Source organism: Pongo abelii, chromosome 6 (assembly GCF_028885655.2).
Source record: "Pongo abelii isolate AG06213 chromosome 6, NHGRI_mPonAbe1-v2.0_pri, whole genome shotgun sequence".
NCBI classification, from domain to species: Eukaryota; Metazoa; Chordata; class Mammalia; order Primates; family Hominidae; genus Pongo; species Pongo abelii.
The window spans coordinates 108,999,130-109,021,302 of NC_071991.2; the positions used below are offsets into that span (position 1 = coordinate 108,999,130).

Below are 22,173 nucleotides of genomic sequence, written 5' to 3' on the forward strand. Positions count from 1 at the left end.
GTGGAGAGATTATGACTGACCCACTCCCAAATGCATCAGTTTCAATGAATTTGGCATTCATTTCACACCGTAAACCTCCTTAACCCACATCTTTTCTACTTTTGGGGAATTTTGTGGGCACTAATAGAGATCTAAATCATACACACAAATAGATCTAGAAAAGGTATAGAAGTACATATAATATTTGCATATGGCTGCTTATTTACATATGGCTAACTAGTGTTCAGTACGTTTTTATCAAAACTTAGGATATCCTCTAAGCATCTTCACCAACATTTTCCCTCAAGGAGTACAATATTTTCTGGACAGTATCTCAGCTTTCCTTCTTCTCCTGGTCATAATGAAATGTACCCATGGCCCCCACAAGTTAACCACTTTAGAATAATCAGAATGTAAAGACATTTTTGAGCTTCAAATCACTGACAAGAAAATTTATACAAAAGGAAAAATTTTTAAATTAAATTGAAAAGGATATTTTAGAAAAAAATGTGCTTACTTACAGTCACATACCTCATTTCATTCTTCAGCATGGCCCATGTGAATGCTTCAAAACTGGCAATTTGAAAAATGTCTCAAACATCAAAAACAGAGCGTATACCCATATTTCATCATGTGGGTACGTCCGAAGTCACCTACCAGGCATAATAATATTTGAAAATCCCAGCTTCCTTGTTATGGATACTCCATGAGAAAATACTGATGAATATTCCCTTCTGATTTGTTCAATGTCTCCGTGCAATAGCTGTAAGGAAACTGCTAAACCTAAAACAAATGAGAGATACCCGAGTTAAAAACAGAATAGAAATAGAATAAAGAGAAACTGATGTGTTGCAACAAGCCCAAATTTAGAATATCATGGTTTTAAACTAAGGGTTAATATTCCGACAAAATCAACAGAATCTATATGAATCATATCTGAATAACACTTTTCCAACTTCAACATCTGAGTTTCCCATTCATAAGGAGGTTCATAGCAAGTGGAGAAAATGAGCAGAACTCTAAGAGGCAGGCTGGCTTCCAACCCCCAAATCTCTCCTCCAACCCCAGTCTGGTGGAGCACGTTCCTGCACCAACACTTATTCCAGAAATAGATGAAGGTCACCTGGCCCTAAAAAATACTGACATCAAAATGGGAGGTTTAAAACAAAACAAAACAAAACAACACTCTATAAGGCCTATGAATAGTTGTTTATCAAATATCAAAAGCATGAACACAAATCTGAAGACATATTAATTTAAGGATTTAAAGGATATTGATAGAGATTTTCTTGAAACATAAGTAATAAAGCTGATTATAATGAAACCAGGATTATATTAATAATATATACAGTAGAAACTTATGATGACATGATTTTCTAGTGAGGAGAATTTAGCAGGATACAGGACACTTTGACAAACAAAAGGTAAAGTAGAAAAAATTATTATTTTTACCCCAATTATAAGGACATTACCATAGTGGGATATACAGAAGATGCAGAACACTTTTTATCATATATTATTTTCTCAATTTCCAGGCAAGAAGTACAAAAAAATTTAATGTCATATCATTGTGAATATGTCTGTATGCATACTCCAAAGATAGCATTTCTCTTTCAGCTTTTTCATTCCTTCTTTATTTATCTTCCTATGTTTCCATTTTTAAGATAGCCAAATTATTATATTTTTAATTTTTTTATTTCCATGGGTTACTGGGGAATAGGTGGTATTTGGTTACATGAGTAAGTTGTCTAGTGGTGATTTGTGAGATTTTGGTGCACCCATCACCTGAGTAGTAAACCGTGAACCCAATTTGTAAGTCTTTTATCCCTCACCTGCCTCCCACCCTTTCCCCCATGTTTGTTTTTTGTTTTGTTTTTTTTTTTTGAGATGGAGTCACGCTCTGTCCCCAGGCTGGACTACAGTGGCGCGATCTTGGCTCACTGCAACCTCCACCTCCCGGGTTCAAGCAATTCTCCTGCCTCAGCCTCCTAAGTAGCTGGGACTATAGGCGCCCGCCACCACACCCAGCTAATTTTTGTTTTTTTAGTAGAGATGGGGTTTCACCAAGTTGGCCAGGATGGTCTCAATCTCTTGACCTTGTGATCTGCCCTCCTCGGCCTCCCTAACTGCTGGGATTATAGGCATGAGCCACCACGCCTGGCCTCTATGTTTTAAAATAAGAAGGACAAAAATATCTCCCATCTATATTTACTATATTAGTGACAGAAAATGAAACCAGTCAAAGATGACTTATTTTTAAAAACATTCAGTCATCATTAACCTGAAGTCAATTTAAAGATGAATTTGCTGGCCTGGTGCGGTGGCTCACACTTGTAATACCAGCACTTTGGGAGGCCAAGGCAGGCGGATCATGAGGTCAGGAGATCGAGAGCATCCTGGCTAACATGGTGAAACCCCGCCTCTACCAAAAAAATTAGCCTGGCGTGGTGGCAGGCGCCTGTAGTCCCAGCTACTCTGGAGGCTGAGGCAGGAGAATGGCATGAGCCCGGGAGGTGGAGCTTGCAGTGAGCCGAGATCGCACCACTGCACTGCAGCCTGGGTGACAGAGCGAGACTCCATTAAAAAAAAAAAAAAAAAAGATGAATTTGCTTAGTAGAGTCAAGAAGATGATAAATCTACACTGTTAGATTTAGATCCTCTATCTACATTATTACTTATCCACATTTCTCTCAATAATGCACAGATCATGTGCAAGTCATAATTCCCAAAAATGACTTACAGTATAATGCTGTATAAGAACAAAGGTGTGAGAATGACATCATGCTGTGATGAAAAAAAATGCAAAGTTTGTCACATGTCTAGAGGAAGATCTTCCCTTTTACTCTCTTTCAATAATACAGCAAACAAACAATAACAATGAAAGTAGCGTTTTTTGGTGGGTTTGCTTGTTTTTCAATAGAGTGGTTAAAATATCAGGAAAATTTGTAAACAAAAATAAAAAAAGAAGGAAAGAATAAAGAAAAGGCTTCAGGCTCCGAGAGAAACTGGAGCCTCTCCTGAGGTCCAAATTGGAGCTAGATGAGGGGCAATAAACAAAGAAAAGGAGGACAGGGACATGACGACATGATCGTGTCCTCACACTTTCCAGTTTGTGTACCAACAGAATGTCTCCAAGAGCTGTCACGAGAATTACATTAAGTCTGGCACATCCTCAGAACTTCAAATCTGCATTCCAGTTTAACCTAACTACCCCTTATCTCCCTCTCCAGCCCCACCCCATTCACTCTGAGTTAGGTGACTGATGACAATAAAATGGAGAGTGTCTGTCTTTCTACAGTCACAGGAAATGAAGAAGGGGAGAATAAGCCATCTGGATGATTTGATGGAGACAACTATCATCAATGAAGCTTTTGGACACTTTATGTGATACTAGTAGAACCTTTTAAAACCTAGAGGCAGAAGAATGAAGACAAACGAACATGTGTTATGATCCATCTGTCCCAGCAGCTATTTCTCCCTGACTCACACTCTACCCCCACCTAATCACGGGTGTCTCTGTTCTCCTCCCACTTCTGTCCTTTTGCCTTCAAAACACTCACCCACATCATTGCCATCATCATTAGCATCACCAGGATCTGGTATTTGTAGAATACCGGTGTTTGCCAGATCCAGTACATAATAACAGTTCTTCCTGCTGGGGAATACACTGTTCAAATCCTGACGTACTATATAAGCAATGCTTTCCAGTACAGAATAAGATGAATTTAACAAAATTCTTAAGATCCTGTAATTTTTGCAAGTGAAGATCATTTTACTGGGGCTTCTCCATGAATGATCTGATCAGAGACACTAGCAACATCATGTGGTATACATAAAGGAAGAAGAGAAAACGACTCAAGAGTAATGAAAAAACAAAGAGATCATGCTATTCATAAAAGAACTTGGAGAGAGGAAAACTGATCAAGATTCTTGTTTTGCCCTATAGGAGCCAGCATTCATTTAACCAGCAGCGACTTTAAAAACAACAACAACAACAACAACAAAAAAAAAAACAAAAACAAAAGCAAACAAACAAAAATAAGCTGAATACTGTACTTTACAGAGGATAAGACAAGGATAAAAGAAAACTATTGGGTCAGAGAGGTGAATCCTGAAGAAAATTAAAGAAGATAGGAAAAGGAGAAAAAATGTTTTAGAAAAAGACAGATGGAGGGGGAGTCATAAACAGAAATACATCAGTGTTCTCCAGAGAGCAAGGGCCACAGAGGGGAGAGACTGCAAAAGGACAGAGAGGACCCGTTTAGGAGACAGTCGACAGAGAAGAGTCAGTCAGTGGAGAAGGGAAGGGAATGGGAAAATGACAGGACAAATAGACAAAATAGTGTGGGGAAAAGGAAAAGCAGGCATTTCAGAGTTGGATGCATACTAAAAGTTTGATAGATATAGTAGTTTTCAACCTGAAGGTTTAGAGCAATATAGATTAAAGCCCTCAGTGTAATGATGTCATTTGACTAGCCAAGTGATGATAACAGGGGTTGAGGGGAGGGCAGTTATTCCCATTTGGAGGTTCTCTAATTTCTCCAGAATGAAGAATTCACAGACATCAAGAATGACAAAGGTTAACAGGACACAGCGTTTGACCACGGTGTATTTGGCTTTGCCCAAATCATCAAATCTTTCCACAAAGAAACCACAACATATGACTAAGAAACATCAAAGAGTGGGTGCACAAAGAAAAAACATGATTCTGAGAGTGAGTCCACAGGGATCAGCCCACAAAGAGCCATTGCAATTCCATTTATTTTCCAATAAAGGAAACTCCAGATCCTATTTTTACAGTGGTCCTTAATTATCGTGACCACAACCAAGAGGCTGGATAAATGAGCCACCAGAACAGTAAGAAATAACATAATGAAGACTAAGAAACTACTCATCACTACAAAGGAAAGACACCGCAAATATTTACACATTCCTTCTAAAAACGTTGAACTCATAGAAGCAGAGAGTGGAATGATGGTTGCCAGGGATTGGAGAGGATGGGGGATATGGGGGTTGGGGAGAGTAAACTGGGAGATTTTGGTCACATGAGACGAAGTTTCAGTTGGACAAGATGAAGACGTTCTGGAAAGCTACTGTATAGCATGGTGAGGTGGTTAATAATAATATACTGTATATTTAAAAATCACTAAGACAGTGGATTTTAAAATGTTCTCACTGCTATAAAATATGTGAGGGTAATATGCCAGTTAGCTTGATTTAATCATTTAGCAGTGTATACATATATCAAAACATCACATTGTATGCCATAAATATGTACAATTTTTAATTGTCAATTATACTTTATTAAAGCTGGGGCAAAAAAGACAAATATTTACACATTCCAATTACCTGAGATTAGCCCTGTCTTTTCAGGGTTACGACACAGGGCATGTTTGGAGAATGGTATTTTCCTTTCCGTTTGCTTTCTTATCATCCTACTTTGCTGGCCTTACCTGCTATCTCTGGGGTTGGGGCAACTTCTTAAATTTTATCTGTACATTTTACCTTATTCCTGCCACAGTTCAAAATGCACACTCTGAGCAGCAGTAACTTATGGCTTGAGAGGAGGGTGGAAAGTGGGATTTAAGGATGTATATAACAGTGAGAGAGACAGAAAGAGAGAGAATATAAAACAGAATGGATTATAGGTATGATAGGAATATTAAAATAGGAAAAAATTATCACGGAAAGAATTGGAAAGCTTAGGGAATTTTTTATTGGAATTTATGACAACCTGTAAAATTAGATTAAATTTGAATTTCACAAAATTTAATTTATAATTTAATTTCATAAAATTTTAATTTCATAAAATTTAACCTAATTTTGTTCATGTAAATAATATTTTAAGTCACTTTTTTTAGCCCTTAATATAAGTGCCCAAAATGAAATTGCTATGGGAGAAATGTTCCCTTTCTTGGAATAAACGTAATCATTAAAGTGAACTTTCACATCAACCTAGATGTTCAAGCCCAATGATAAATACTTAACATTTAATTTTAAACAAAAGGCATAGTCATTAATCTGGAGTCTGCCATAAAACAACATATGACTCATGATTAAGTTCAGCTTACAGAGTAGTAGTACACAAAAGAAAGGCTTGGTATCTTTTAAGCCAAATGTGGCTGATTACTTGGAAGTTCTAATTTCATGAGAATTGAAGCTCATTTATTCTATAAGTTGGCTCCTTTTAAATCATGAAATTCTGCAATTTTACATTAAAAATGGAAAGCATAGCATGATTTATAAGTAGCAGCTGAAATTTTAGAATACATCAGCCATTTTGCCACTAATAAACAAATAACATGTAGCTACGAATGTACAGCGATGCAAAAAATGGAAAACTGTGATAAATATATTGGATAAATACATGTTGTTATTAAGTGTGCAGTTTAAGAATCATATCATATGGTTGCAAGTGACTGCCTCAATGTTAACCTCTCTGTGCTTTGGTTTCCACATATGTAAAATAAAGATAATGGTACCATAAAATACTTTAGGTAATGCTTAGCTCAAAGGAAGTGTCAGCTGCTACTGCTACAATTGCCACTGCCACTACTATCATTATATCTACCATTGTTTCTGTTTCATTCCTCCCTACCATGAGTATCAACAAATTAGCTTCCATCAAAAAATGGCCAGTCTCCTTAGTATCATATAGAAATAAAATATTTCTTTTAATAGTTGTGCCCACTTACCACCAGATAAATCCAAATATTGTAATTAGGTTCTATAAAGGTTTCAAAGGCAAATATGTCTGTATATTGAGAACAATCCTCTAACATGGGAGACTTGACAAAGACATAACTGAGAAATACAAATAGACGATATGTACAATTAGACGTATGCGAAGGTGGTGAAATTCCTAATGACATGTAGATTACGGTGCTGTCCTCAGATACTAATAAGTCAACGCTCTGAACAAGTGACAAATTCTGAAATATCCTTTAGAAGATACTTGGCATGTAATTTAGTCAGGAGGAGAGGTTATACTGCTATCTTATTTTGTTTTTCAAATATCATGATTTTTATTTGCTTCTCTTTTTTCCCCTTCTTTTTCATTTCTACCCTCTAAATGGATTCAGTTTTCTTATTTGCTTATTTATCTCTCTATAGTTCTGGAAATTATACATACTATTTCTATTCTTTAAATGTTTAACATAAGTAATTGACTTAAATACTAAATTTAATCAATAGCTCTATTCTCTTCTGGAACAATTCTGGGAACTTCGATCTTTTAAACTCTGATGATGATATATTTTTAAATTGTTGCTGTTTGCAGTCAATGCTTAAATAGATTTATCCTGACATTCACTATTCTCTTCGTACACACTTGCTTATTACATTTCTTTCCTTCTGGGTTCAGTTCTTTTTTTTTCAGATGGAGTCTTATTCTGTCACCCAGGCTGGAGTGCAGTGGCACGATCTTGGCTCACTGCAACCTCCACCTCCCAGGTTCAAGTGATTCTCCTGCCTCAGCCTCCCTAGCAGTTGGGACTACAGGCATGTGCCACCACACCCAGCTAATTTTTTATACTTTTAGTAGAGACGGGGTTTCACCGTGTTAGCCAGTATGGTCTCAATCTCCTGACCTCGGGATCCACCCGCCTCAGCCTCCCAAATTGCTGGGATTACAGGTGTGAGCCACCACACCCGGCCTGGGTTCAGTTCTTTACTCCTGATGATGAACTCTGACTAGTTGTTTCAGTGAATGTGAATGTAAAATCTCCAAGTCTTTATCTGAAATTTTATTTTATTCCCCCTTTTAAATATGGCAGGCCCTTTGTTCTGTGGGGCTCTGCATCTGCGGATTCAACCAGCTGGGTGTCAAAAATATTTGGAAAAATAAAATCAATAAAAAATAACAACACAAAAACAGTAACCACAAAAAACAATACAGTAATAATCATTTAGATACCATTTACATTGTATTAGGTATTATACATAAGCTAGAAATAATTTAAAGTATATGAGAGGATGTGCATAGGTTATATGTAAATAGTATATGCTATTTTATGTAAGGGACTTCAGCATTTGCAAATTTTGGTATCCTGAGAGGTCCTGGAACCAGTTTCCCACAGATACCAAGCAATGACTGTAACAGTTTGGCAAGTAAAGAATTGAAAGTTGGCCACTTGCTCCCAGCAGTTTTAAGATATTTATTATTCCATAATATTCTGACCTCTGTAACTGCTGCTAAGACTATTATTTCTTTTTAGGTAATCAGTATTTTCTCTCTGGTTTCTGGTTTTGTCTTTGGTGTTCCGCAGTTTCACCATAATTTATCTAGATATGACTTTAATTTTATTTATCCTGCTTATAACTTTCGCTTCTTTTATCTGGGCATTTTATCCTCTACAAAAGTTATTTAATTTATCCAGATATAACTTTATCCTACTTAATAACATTTTCTTCTTTTATCTGCATATTTTATCCTCTGCAAAAGCTCTACAAATTCTCAACCTTTTCAAATATTGCAGCTTACCCATGTACTTTATTTGTTCCTTCTGGAATTCCTACTAGATGTATGCTGCTCTTTTCATTCAATTCTTTACTGCTCTTAAATGTTTATTCAGGTTATTCCATTGCATTTACCCCTTGGGTAGCATTCTGGCTAATATTTTAAGTTATAATCTTACTAATTCGTTTTTCAACTATGCTCGTTTGCTATTGCTATTTAAGTAGTCCACTGATTTCTTATTTTAATAACATTTTTTAAAAGGATTTTTAGACGTTCTATTTACTTCTCTTTAACCACTAGAATTTATACACAAAGAAGACAAAGATTTTTCATTGTCAGAAACTGTATACCAGTGCCTTGAGTAATGCTGGAATATACATATTCAATATTCTTTTGATGTATGGGTTTACAAATCTCGTTTCATTTTTTTCATGATGTTTTCTTTTTCATTAGGAATCTCTTTTGCTACCTCTTTTCCTGATAGTTTATTACCTAAAATTCCAAAAGATCATGATTCTCATTTGTTGCATTTGCTTACTCTGCCTCATTGGTTGCTAATTGTTATCATTTTATCACAATTCATCTTTAGTGGGTGTTGTTTTTTTCACAGGGATCCCATGCATCATAGGTGTGGAAGCGACGATAAGGAGTGGGTTACACATTTACTTTTTTTAGGCTATACAACTGGGACCAGGGGAAATGCGAAATGCTAGTAGCCTACCCTCTCCTGGTGAGATACCATATGCCTTGACTGCAAGCTGAGGGGAGAGGGAACCCCATCTTCTTGGCTACATGTATATGGAGTGGAATTTTCATCATGCTGAGCTGGTGCAGGCAGGAAGGAGAAAATGAGATGTGGCATAAGTTTCACCAACTCTCTTGATTCTTATCAGCAGTTGGCAGTTACTCTTTATTTGCTGTCTACACTTAGGAAGATTTCTAGACGTTAGTCCTGTTTTGAAATACGATTTGTGACGAGGCACAGTGGCTCACACCTATAATCCCTTGGGAGGCCAAGGTGGGAGGACTGTTTAAGGCCAGTTCAAGACCAACCTGGCCAATATAGGGAGTCCCCATTTCATTTTTAAAAATAAATAAATAAGAAAAATAATTTAATTTAAAATCTAAAAGAAAATATGATTTTCATCAATAATGGTTGTTCTATTGGAGGAGGATGGTGCAGCTCTTCACACTGCCATTCTGTAGTGAACTCTGAAAACACTATTTCTTGACAGTACTTGCATACTTTGTATGTGTTTGGGAGGTGGGGGCTAAGAGTAAAACACAATTGGTGGAATTTCGCAACTTGTACTACAAAATTACTAACTATGAGGTATTAGCAAAACTTCCTATAGATGATATTAGCAGATTTTTTCAAAAATCACCTTCAGTAAAACCTGTTCATTTCTGAAATACGTAGGGCCTCAATGTTATCAGAGCACAAATTTTTACATCTATTCCTTCCTATGTGCTTGATTTACAAAATTAATCATCTGAGCTTTGCTTTGTACATTAGAATGTTATGTGTTATAAGATAAGATAATTGAATTTTTAAGTAAATATATTAGAAGCTATATATCCTATTTGGAGTTCAACTCAAAGCCAGTGAAAACTTTTCAGAGGCACATCCGAGCTACACCAAGCAGTAAAATCCTGGCTGATTAAAATGAGGTATTCAGACTGGGAGGTCAGAGACAGGCTCTGAAAGTCTCTGAAGCAGAGGAAAGAAAGAAAGTCAAATTTCTAGAAAGTGTGAGGTATCAAGTGAGACGATACTATTGGAAAATAAGTCAATGGAGCAAAAGCCAGAATATTAGGAAGAGACTGGTGTGTACAAACGAGCCAGGTTAGATGGAGAAATCAAGATACAGATGGGAAAATGGGAGCTGTGAACATTACCAGAGGCCTGCTTAACAATATGTTAATTACATGATGAAAGGAGCCTAGTTACTTAAAGCCTCTACCCAGTAGGACCAAAGTACCCAAATTACAGCTGTCCTTTAACACTGTCATCTTGCAGAGCTAGATACTTACGCTATTAATGTTGCCACTGCTTAAATTTGGGATGTATCTCCTCTTTTAGATATACGTTCAAAGCCAATTTAAAATGAAGGAAAAAAGAGGGCCGGGCACAGTGGCTCATACCTGTAATCTCAGGACTTTGGGAAGGCAAGGTGGGCTGATCACGAGGTCAGGAGATCAAGACTATCCTGGCCAACATGGTAAAACCCCATCTCTACTAAAATACAATAAACAAACAAACAAATAAGCCGAGCATGGTGGCGCGCTGCCTGTAGTTCCAGCTATTCAGGAGGCTGAGGCAGGGGAATCACTTGAACCGCGAGGCGGAGGTTGCCGTGAGCCGAGATCGCACCACTGCACTCCAGCCTGGTGACAGAGCGAGACAAAGAAAAAAGAGAAAAAAGAGAAAGAAAGAAAGGAAGGAAGGAAGGAAGGAAAAGAAAGAAAGAAAGAGAAAGAGAAAGAAAGAAAAAGAGAGAAAGAAAAAGAAGGAAGGAAGGAAGGAGGGCAAGGTGGGCAGATCACGAGGTCAGGAGATTGAGACTATCCTGGCCAACATGGTAAAACCCCATCTCTACTAAAATACAATAAATAAATAAATAAATAAGCCGAGCGTGATGGCGCGCCGCCTGTAGTTCCGGCTATTCAGGAGGCTGAGGCAGGGGAATCACTTGAACCCGGGAGGCGGAGGTTGCAGTGAGCCGAGATCGCGCCACTGCACTCCAGCCTGGTGACAGAGCGAGACAAAGAAAAAAGAAAGACAGAGAGAGAGAGAGAGAGAGAGAAAGAGAAAAAGAAAGAAAGAGAAAGAGAAGAGAGAGAAAGAAAGAAAGAAAGAAAGAAAGAAAGAAAGAAAGAAAGAAAGAAAGAAAGAAAGAGAAAGAAAGAAAGAAAAGAAAGAAAGAAAAAAAGAAAAGAAAGAAGAAAAGAAAGAAGGCAGGCAGGCAGGCGGGCAAGGTGGGCAGATCACGAGGTCAGGAGATCGAGACAATCCTGGCCAACGTGGTAAAATCCCATCTCTACTAAAATACAATAAATAAATAAATAAATAAGCCAAGCGTGGTGGCGCGCCGCCTGTAGTTCCAGCTATTCAGGAGGCTGAGGCAGGGGAATCACTTGAACCTGGGAGGCGGAGGTTGCAGTGAGCCAAGATCATGTCACTGCACTCCAGCCTGGTGACAGAGTGAGGCAAAGAAAAAAGAAAGAAAGAGAAAGAGAAAAAGAAGAAAGAAAGAAAGAAAGAGAGAGAGAGAGACAGAAAGAAAGAAAGAAAGGAAAGAAAGAAAGAAAGAAAGAAAGAAAGAAAGAAAGAAAGAAAGAAAGAAAGAAAGAAAGAAAAAGAAAGAAAGAAAGGAAAGAAAGGAAAGGAAGGAAGGAAGGAAGGAAGAAAGAAAGAAAGAAAGAGAAAGAAAGAAAGAAAGAAAGAAAGGGAAAGAAAGAAAGAGGGAAAGAAAGAAAGAGAAAGAAAGAGAAGGAAAAAAGAAAAAAAGAAAGAAGGAAGGAAGGGAGGAAAGAAGACTCAAGAAAACACTTTTATTTCTTAATAGTCATACCCTGGTTTCTGAGTTTTAGCCAATATTGTTCAATTTGTGAATATGCTTATTGTTGACTGCTTCTTTAAACTAAGTCTTAAAGAATATAATTTTGACATCACTGAGGATAACTCAAAGGGTCTGACCATAGGCTCACTGTCTGAAGATCATCTTCCTGAGATCTTCGAAATGGGTAACCCTATCCATTGGGATGACTACCTTCTAATATGTAAAAGGTATGATAAGCATGAACAAATAATCTTGTGATTATAACTGCTGTTTTGCAGATCTGCTAGTTCTAAATTTCAAAGTTTTGGGAAAGGCTTTTATGTTTTCTCTAGAGAAGTGGTTAGCTCATGGCTAAGAGTTATAGAGAACATAAGATTGAAGCAATGCATAATGTCACAGAATGTCAAATGAAAAGGCATTAAAGACATGTGAAATTATTTACTTTCATTGAGTCTTAACTACAAAAGAAATTTGCTGACCAGCAATGAAAGCTGGAGAGGGGCTTCTCCACATTTGGTAGGAATGATGAGAGCATTCAAAGGGATTTCAACATTTCCTTTTTAACTAAGGGGAATTTTTCACTTTAAAGTTTCCATTCTTATTCTGATTTAGTGTATCAACATTTCAATAGCATATACTGAGGACTATGTCTAGGTTTTTTAAACAGGCTTTGTTTTTACTGTAACTATTATTGCCTATTTGTATTTTATTTCCACAATACCAATACAAAGGAATCCATGGGCTGCAAACCATTTAAAAAATGTATATAGAGCATAGTGATGGGGTTCAGGACACATTACCCTAAAACATGGTACCTTGGCATACTGACTATTTTGAGAGACACCATAGCAGGAACGTCTCTTGGACCTTCCCTGCCATTCTCCCGTGAGCAAGTCATAAGAGATGCCCTCCGTATATTGGATGAAAAGTACATCCTTATCTCTGAAAACAAAGTGTTGCAGAGAAGAATCTGAATGAACAGGCCTTCCTAAGTTTCTCCCAGTTTACTGCCATTAGATAATACCTTTTTCATCCCCTTGTATTTCTCTTCAACTCCCTGTTCTTCATCAGACCTACTATAAAAAACTAAGATTAAACTTTTTTCAGGTGTTCATTTCCTAATGAAGGCTCTCATGTCACACAGAACTTAAATATGTTTGTATACTTTTCTTTTGTTATTCTGTCTTTTGTTGTGGGGGCTTAATCCATGAACCTAGGATACATGAGGAAATATTTTTCCTCCTCTACAATAGTATCTATGATTGTAGTTTAATATCTGATTATTTTAATTTATTGAAATACTTCCATATTTTTCCTATGCAGCAAATCTTGCAAACAGTATTGCTAGTGATTATATCTAAATTAGCCATACATAGCTCATTTAGAAAATGAAATTAAGCTCTAATCACTACTTCCATTAACATCATTTGGATTTAGTTGTTTTTTTTTTTAAATACTGCATGAACTTTAAAAAATATCTTACGGTGTAATGTAGTAACATATTTTGAACTACATTTTTTCTTTGCTGTCATTAGCATGATTTAGATTGAAGGAAACAAGAGATATGACAACTGCATGCAAAATATCCTGGATTTTCTTTCTTTTTTTTTTTTAGATGGAGTCTTGCTCTGTCACCTAGGCTGGAGTACAGTGGCACAATCTTGGCTCACTGTAACCTCTGCTTCCCAGACTCAAGTGATTCTCCTGCCTCAGCCTCCTGAGTAGCTGGAATTACAGGCACTTGCCATCACAGCTAGCTAATTTTTGTATTTTTAGTAGAGATGGGTTTTCACCATGTTGGTCAGGCTGGTCTCAAACTCCTGACCTCAAGTGATCCACGGACCTCAGCCTCCCAAAGTACTGGGATTACAGGTGGGAGCCACCAAACCCAGCTAGGATTTTCTTTTGTTATAAAAGACATGGAGAAAATTGTCAAAATCTGAATAAGGTTTGCAGATTAGATAACAGTATTATATCAATGTTAACATTCTGATTTAGATAACTGTACTGCGGTTCTGTCGCTATGTTCTGAAGTAAGCAGGGGTAGAGAGGCAGCATGTCTGCAATTTGTTCTCAGGCAGTTCAGGAAAAGAAATGTATATATGTATGATGTGTATAGATGTGTATATGTGTATATATGTACATAGTGTGTATACATGCATATATAAGTGTATATGTACATATATACACACATAAACATATACAATCAAGGCTCTGATATAATCCTTAAGGATTATATCAAATTCATTAATGTTGAGTTATATGACTATATGCACACACATACATATATAAATGGAGGGAGATTACGCAAATGAAATGTAGTAAAATGTTAACCTTTGGGAAATTACAAATTCTTTGTACTATTTTTCTATAAATAAAATTAGTTGGAAAAAAAAACTTTAAAGAGAGATCATGGTAAAATATTTAGGAAATTCCAAAAGTCAGGAAAAAGGTCACATATTAAATGTCTAACCAATAGGTGGTGCCAATAAGTACCACTTTTATTTCAATGATACTAGAAAGCAAATACAATGTTCAAAAATCAGGTGCACTGATCAAATTCTTGTGAATTATACCAACTTGGTAATACTGAATAAAATGACTACATTGGTATGTGTGGACCCAAAAATGCAACCTAACACTCTCAAAAAGCCTCTTTTCACCTCAGCCAAATAAAACACACCATATATTTCCTGAATAGAGTTAAACTGCTCTCGCTATATATTGTGGTCTCCTTATCTAGGTAATTCTTTTTAACTTTCTGTGGGGGTTAAAAAGTATAGCTGGCAGGAATACAACCATGTACATTCATCTAAGATAAAACGAAGACTCTAGAAACTTACCTGAATAGCAACTATGATTTCTTCTAGGTGTAAGCCACATGTGCAAACTATAGAAAATATTTCATAAATACACAGATAATATGAAAAGACTTTGAAGTTTCTCTTGGGACATATTGAACCATAGCCAATGATTTTTACACACTGTTTCAAGACGTAGAACTTAATTTGCCTCAGTAAATCATATTGGCTCAGTCTAATGTCACATTCCTATAATTCAACTGCTGTCTATCAGAGGTGACATTTATAATAACCATTTGCTCAACAAACCTAAACCAGGCTCACATTAATGAATATTTTTAGAATTTCAAATTCTCACAACATTGCCTTTGGATTTAAAATTCATAAAACAGCACAACTTTGGAGATTTCAAACTACTCAACCTAACTATATCTAACTGTGAAGATACAGTAATTCAATTTTTAAAACATCTTCAAAAGTTAAATGGATTGCTTGCAATTTTCTCCCAGTTTCTAAACTCAACTAAGATAGTGGTTAATGTACCTTTGCAACATAAGTCTTGGGTTAGAGGGGAAAAAAGCCCAGTTAATTGGTGACTCCCTTTATCTATTAACCAGACAAGATTACAACTCCAATAGCTAGGAGGACATCAATGAAGCATAAAGGGCCTGGAAATTAGCTGGTAGAATTTGTTTCCAAAACCAATTTCAAAGTTGCGTTTTTTTCTCTTTTTTTAGTGCCAATGACTGAGGAATAGCAGGAGAAAGTGGGGAAAAACAGTACTTTTTAGAGTGAACTCAATTCTTTTGAAAACGTTTGACTGCACTGCTTCCATTTAATAAACAATTCTGTGGTCCAGAGAGAAAACAGCGGAAGTCAACATTATCTAACTGTTGTGACAGTTTAAACATTAGGCACCCTAATTTCCCTCTTCAATTTCTTGTGCTCTTGCATCCCCCACTATCTTGAGGTAAGCCATGAATGTGCCTCCCTTTCAATAATGAAGCTGAACAGCTCTGGAATCCCTATCTGCTGGCCACAGAACTTCCATTCCTCAACCAAGGATATAGATCAAGGGGATACAGAACAATGACCTACCTAGACTGAAGGGTGGACGCTTTGGTGGGAAGAGTATAAGTTTTGCTTTTCTTTAAAATAGTTTTTAGGCTTCTTCCTGAGCTTCCTCTCTCTAGAGCAGAATATTAGAGTGAAGAGGCTTAGGGCTGGGTTTGTCTCAGCTTGAGAGAGGCTAGAAAGGATCAGAGAGAGAGACCAGAGAAATAGAAGGCAGATAGATGCAGGCTGCGTGGGCCTGGCTGGGCCTCAGGGTTAAGAGAGAAGGGTAGAGAAGGGCTGAGGTCACAAGGATAAGGGAGCAGACAGGGCTTTGTAGCAGAAGCCAGGTATAAAGAGCATACATTTGGTTGCCTAGGAATCTGAGCATCACAGTAGGCTGCAAAATGGGAATGGATCCTGCCAAAGGAAGGGGAAACCTTTTTACAAGGCTTTATGGTACAATGGTTTCTTTCATTCTTTGCAAAGGCTACAACATGTAGCTTTTCATTTCAGTACAAAGGCTGTAAACAGAAAAGGTATGACTCATGGGTAAGGGTGGTTTGGATCTCACTTTCTGGTAGGGTTTCACTCAGGATTCCAGTAAGAATAAGGAGCTAGTAAAATTGACAAAGCACATGGAACATGTGGACACATCTAAACACGGGAGGAACTGCCCAAGGAAAGAGAATGTGCTTCCCTTCCTTCCTGAAGTTAATCAGAAGGCCAACAATTAAGTTAAAAGAAACCAGGAAGAGATATGAGCAATCAAATCAGCAGAGAGGAGATGAAGGAAACAAAGTATAGAAGGGGTTGGTTCAATGATCCAACATATCAATAATCTAATTGTGTTATTCTAAAAGTCTTCATTAAGGAGATTAAATCAGGATCCATTTTGAGACAATGAAAACAGACAACTTAAGAGGTAAGGATAGAATATTTCAGACAGTGGCTTTAAAGTGGGTAAACAATAATAATAGCTAACATTAAACACACACTTACCATGTATGATGTCCTATGGTAAGTGCTTTGCATACATTTTTTCTTTTAATCTTCCCAATATCCCTTAGAAGATTCAAACCTAGGACATCCTGCTTGCAGAGAAAAAGCTCTTAAATACTACAGTATACTCTCTAAGAGATGACTCTTGTCTGTAAGCAGAGGGAAATTTGTGGTTTGGTTTAACTGGAATCCTGACCTTTAACGCAGGCCTTAAGGATACAGGATCACTTATGTTAGGGTCTATCTAGAGATATAAATCAAAGCCTATCATTGAGAACTTCACCAACATTCAAGAGGCAATTGAGTATCACCTCAGAGTTTGGACAATGATATATTCAAACAACCTAATAACAGATGAATGTTGTCCTGCATGAGGCATATTTGAAGTGGGAAAGGGCTGGGAGATGAAAAGGAGTTGGGAAAGACATGTAGCCAACAGTTCAGCATATCATGGTGAGTCAAGACCACATCTACGATGGTAGGAAGGTCAGGGACTACATGTGAAAAGTCAGAAGGTCAGGATTAGTTTGGTATTTGTTTATCCATAAAGAGGGCAAATGCAAGCAAATTAAGGTAACAGGACGCATAGGGAGAAAGAACAAGCTACACAATGGTTACCAACTCTTCTATTCACAGTTAATAGGCAGAAAGAAAGGAGCAGGGCATAATGGATTTGTTTGTGATCCATAAGAACTTAAAAAAATGCTAGCCTTTAAACAGAGCCTGGAGTAGCACTGACTCAGAAGTATAATGTGAATCATGAATGAAATTTAAATTTCCCTAGTAACCATGTCAAAAAAGTAAAAAACAAAAAAATTTAATAGCATATTTTATTTATCCCAATATATGCAAAACGTTATCATTTCAACAGGTAATAAATATGAAAAGTATTGATGCGATATTTTACATTCTTCTTATTGGGCCAAGTCTTCAAAATATGGTATGTTCTTTACAATTACAGCATATCTCAATTCTAGTGGTATACTAGGTTCATGTCTAATTGTCAACAGCAATATATGGCTGCTGCCTCCTGAATTGGACAGCACAGGTCTAGGGTAAATTTAATGACAAAATGATGGTCACTGGTATCAAGAAACACCAAAAGGTTTAGAGTAGAACTGGATTTGGCTGGAAGTCTACCAATGAATTCCACAAGATATGTTCTCTAACAACTAGCAGCTCTACTATCTTACTGAGGGGGTATTGAAATTAAACTTTTTTATCCATGGACAATCAGGAGAAGTATATATATATATATGTATATATATATATATATATATACACACATATATATATGAAATACATATACACATATATATGAAATATATACATATATGAAATACATATATATGAAATATATACATACATACATCTATATGAAATATATATATACATATATATATATATATTTTTTTTAATTGAGATGGAGTCTCTCTCTGTCACCAGGCTGGAGTGCAGTGCTGCGATCTTGGCTCACTGCAACCTCTGACTCCCTGGTTTAAGCGATTCTCCTGCCTCAGACTCCGGAGTACCTGGGATTACAGGCACGCGCCACCACGCCCAGCTAATTTTTTGTATTTTTGGTAGAGATGGGGGTTTCACCATGTTGGCCAGGATTGTCTCAATCTCCTGACCTTGTGATCCACCCGCCTTGGCCTCCCAAAGTGCTGTGATTGCAGATGTGAGCCACCGCGCCCAGCTGAGAATTATAATTGTTTTGTGGGAAAAGAGAAGACAAGCATACATAGTAGTTCCATGTTGTATTTCATTTCTCCTGTCTCCTGTGAGTCTTTTAGAGACTCTGCCCTCAATAGTAAGTGTTCCAACTGTCTTGTTTGTTTAGTGGTAGATGCAGGACTTTGTCCAAAGCAAAGGGCCATCTGCATCAAATAAAACCCAAGTTATCTCTCCAACTCTTAGGAGAGGGAGGAGGAAACTGGCCTCACCACTCATTACAGTCTGAAGCATTGCCACATGTATGAGTTGGAAGTACTTATGACTCTCACTGAACTGAATGACAAAGCTCTGCCTACAGTGATTTTCTCTTTGCCGGTCAGTTTGGTCTAGTAAGATGTGCAAGGGTCTGAAAAAAGAAAAGTGGTTTGAATTTAAATTCCGGTTCTCCTAATTGCCAGGTGATTTGGACTGCAACAAAAATATCTATATTAAAGGTGCTTTTAAAAATCAGTCTTAAAAAACAACACATTCAGTTCAAGAAACAGCTTACTTTATTTGAAGTTTCTTTATGTCAATTAAAGCACATGACTGCATATTTTGTTTTGCTTCAGTGTGGGTCTGAACGGTGGATAAGAACAAACAATATTCACCAAGTTTTTGTCTACTGACCAAACCTAAAGATGTCATTATATAAGCTATGCAATCTATATATGCTATATAATGTAGTATATACTATATGTTACTAGTACAATACTATGTACCTCATACGAATTATAGTGGTATATATTTCAGTTCCTCTCTGAACAAGCACACACACATTTTTCTTCACATGCCACTGCAGTCAGCATCACTTTCTTTTGTAGCCAACTTCAATGTGTGAACCTGTATGTTTGTCAATAATGTTGCTGCTCAAAGCCAGCCATAGGCAGCGAAGCATGGTTTTTTTTTTGTTTTTTTTTTTTTTTGAGACGGTGCCTTGCTCTGTCACCCTGTCGCCCAGGCTGGAGTGCAGTGGTGCGACCTTGGCTCACTGCAAGCTCCGCCTTCTGGGTTCATGCCATTCTTCTGCCTCAGCCTCCTGAGTAGCTGGGACTACAGGCACCTGCCACCATGCCCAGCTAATTTTTTGTATTTTTTTTTTTTTAGTAGAGATGAAGTTTCACCATGTTAGCCAGGATGGTCTCGATCTCCTGACCTCATGATCCGCCTGCCTCGGCCTCCCAAGTGCTCACACACTCGGCAGGTGTGAGCCACTGCGCCTGGCCGTGAAGCATGTTTTTATTGGACCTCACTAAAAATTGCTATTTATCAAACTTATTTCAGTCACAAATCCAAGCATCATATTTGTCATGTGATTTTTAGCTTTCTTTCTTTCTTTTTTTTTTTTTGAGACAGAGTCTTACTGTGTCACGCAGGCTGGAGTGCAATGGCACGATCTCAGCTCACTGTAACATCCGCCTCCCAGGTTCAAGCAATTCTCCTTTCTCAACCTCCCGAATAGCTGGGATTACAGGCATCTGCCACCATGCCCAGCTAATATTTTGTATTTTTAGTAGAGACGGGGGTTTCACTATGTTGGCCAGGCTGGTCTCGAACTCCTGACCTCAGGTGATCCGCTAATCTCGGCCTCCCAAAGTGCTGGGATTATAGGCGTGAGCCACTGCGCCCGGCTGATTTTTAGTCTTCAGTAACGACTTAGGAGTATGAAGACTTGGTACCAAAGAACAAATTCAGATTATCTTTTCATTTCAACAAGAATAGAATACATTTTTTATAGGGAGTTATAAGTACAAGCCTATCATAGCATAGGAAGATGTACCAGAATGTTCATTGAGCATTTTTAAAGTTAGGGAGTGAATAGAGAGAAAAACAAAGGGCTGATAATTTCCTTCCTACACAGACAAATTTAAAAAAAAAGGGCTTGGAACGAAAAGTGTAGGGAAAGTCAGCCAGCCCATACACTCACCTGCATTGGAGCCAGTCAAGTTATAACGTGCATTCAGCTTTTTGATGATGTTCTCATGGATTTGGTACCACTCACTCTCTGTGTTACACCTATGAAAACATTAACACTCTGTTAAGCTTTAATGATGCATGCAATCAAGCAGTGACCCTCATAGTACACCTGCCCTTTTCGTTATAACCACTATAATGTACTTCCTTGGCGTCCCCATCAATCTGCTGCAACTGACTGTCAATTTTAGCATGGTTGTCCCAGGATGAGCAAGAATGTCCATATCTGGTAATGCCTGACCACCCACCTCATGACAGAAGCAGCTGGGATAACAGCTCACAGATTACAAGTGGCCCCAAAACAGACAGAAATCTCAGAGAACAATGCATACAGGGGAAGGCAGCCCCAACTGAGTTCAACTCCCCAGATTCAAATTCTCACTATTAACCAAGCTACGTTCTTTAGGTGAGTTTATTTACTCTTGTCTTAATTTCCCCACCTATGAAACACGGATAATATACTAGAACTTTAAACAAACATGAGCTTAGGGTAATTCCTGGCAAAAAATAAATGCTCAGTAAATTAGTTCTCATTAGCAAGTCTCTGCCTACTGTAACATGACCAGGTTTGTCCAGCATCAAAATGCAGCAAATTAAGCAAAATGAAATTGACATTAACACAGCTTGTACTGGCAAAAGACTGGCAGGATTTACCAAAGAATAATAAAATTACTCTTTCAGATCTTCCACATGGGGCATCTCTCCGTCTTTTCACAGCAATCTGTACCTCTTTCTCTTAGCTTTTATCACTCATTAGGTCATGTTATCTTTGTTTACATGGTGTAGTTCACCTGGGAGACTGTTAAGGATCTTGAGGACTGGATCTAGGACTGGCTGATATCTGAGTTTCCTTTAGTACTTTGAATGCTGTGGATGCTTAAAAACTGTCAGTGGCATGAATGAATGGATGGATGGATGGATGGATGGATGGATGGATGGATGTCCCTCTGCCTGGTAACTCATAATGATTTGTAAGCATGTGGTTCTGCTATCCATCCTTACTGCCACTACTCTCCCAGATTGGCTGGGGAAAACTTCCTTCATCTGAACATATGTGTAAATTCACTACTTTATTAGCCATGAATGCATCCTCCCAAGAGGCCTGAACATCAAGATTCTGTACACTAGCAATCAAAATCTCCCACAGTATAGGTTCTGTTTCCTAGTGATCAAGTCTGAGGCAGATAATTCATAATTATTTGCTCACATTTTTATTTATTTTATTGCCACAGGATTTCGCAGGATGAACATGATGGAGGTGATTTTTGAGCCAATTAACAGTGGGATATCTACATGAGCGCCGAATCTTAAGAGGGCTGGAAAATTAAGATGGAATGAAACCATCCCACCTGTCTAGTTGTAAGACACCAAATTGCCATTTAGCACATTCTGCCTCCAGTTTTCTTATTTCAGCCCAGTGGGGAAGAAAGAAAGATGGCTTGCTTCCTATTAGATAGTTAAGTGATTCCAGAATTCATGCTTTTAACCTACAAAACTCAAAACTCAAAACAAACAAACAAACAAAAAAAAGCTCCTAAAGCATGTGACTAAAGTATCTTCCAGGCTCAGGCAGGCATTTGCTACTGTTCTTTGAGTCCCAGAAGGGCTGGGGGTTCAGTCACCTTAA

General features: G+C 37.6%; 1 protein-coding gene across 6 annotated transcripts in view; it reads right to left on the reverse strand.

Annotated features, from left to right (window-relative positions):
• Window positions 1-22,173, reverse strand: part of DOCK4 (dedicator of cytokinesis 4) — a 525,542-nt gene that overhangs the window by 193,980 nt on the left and 309,389 nt on the right. For all 6 annotated transcript variants that reach the window (XM_054559683.1, XM_024249890.3, XM_054559685.2 and 3 more), the window contains 2 exons: window positions 20,500-20,588; window positions 637-762 (listed from right to left, as the gene is read on the reverse strand). In XM_054559683.1, coding sequence (XP_054415658.1) covers window positions 637-762; window positions 20,500-20,588 — 215 coding nt within the window. The remainder of the gene's footprint in view (window positions 1-636; window positions 763-20,499; window positions 20,589-22,173) is intronic.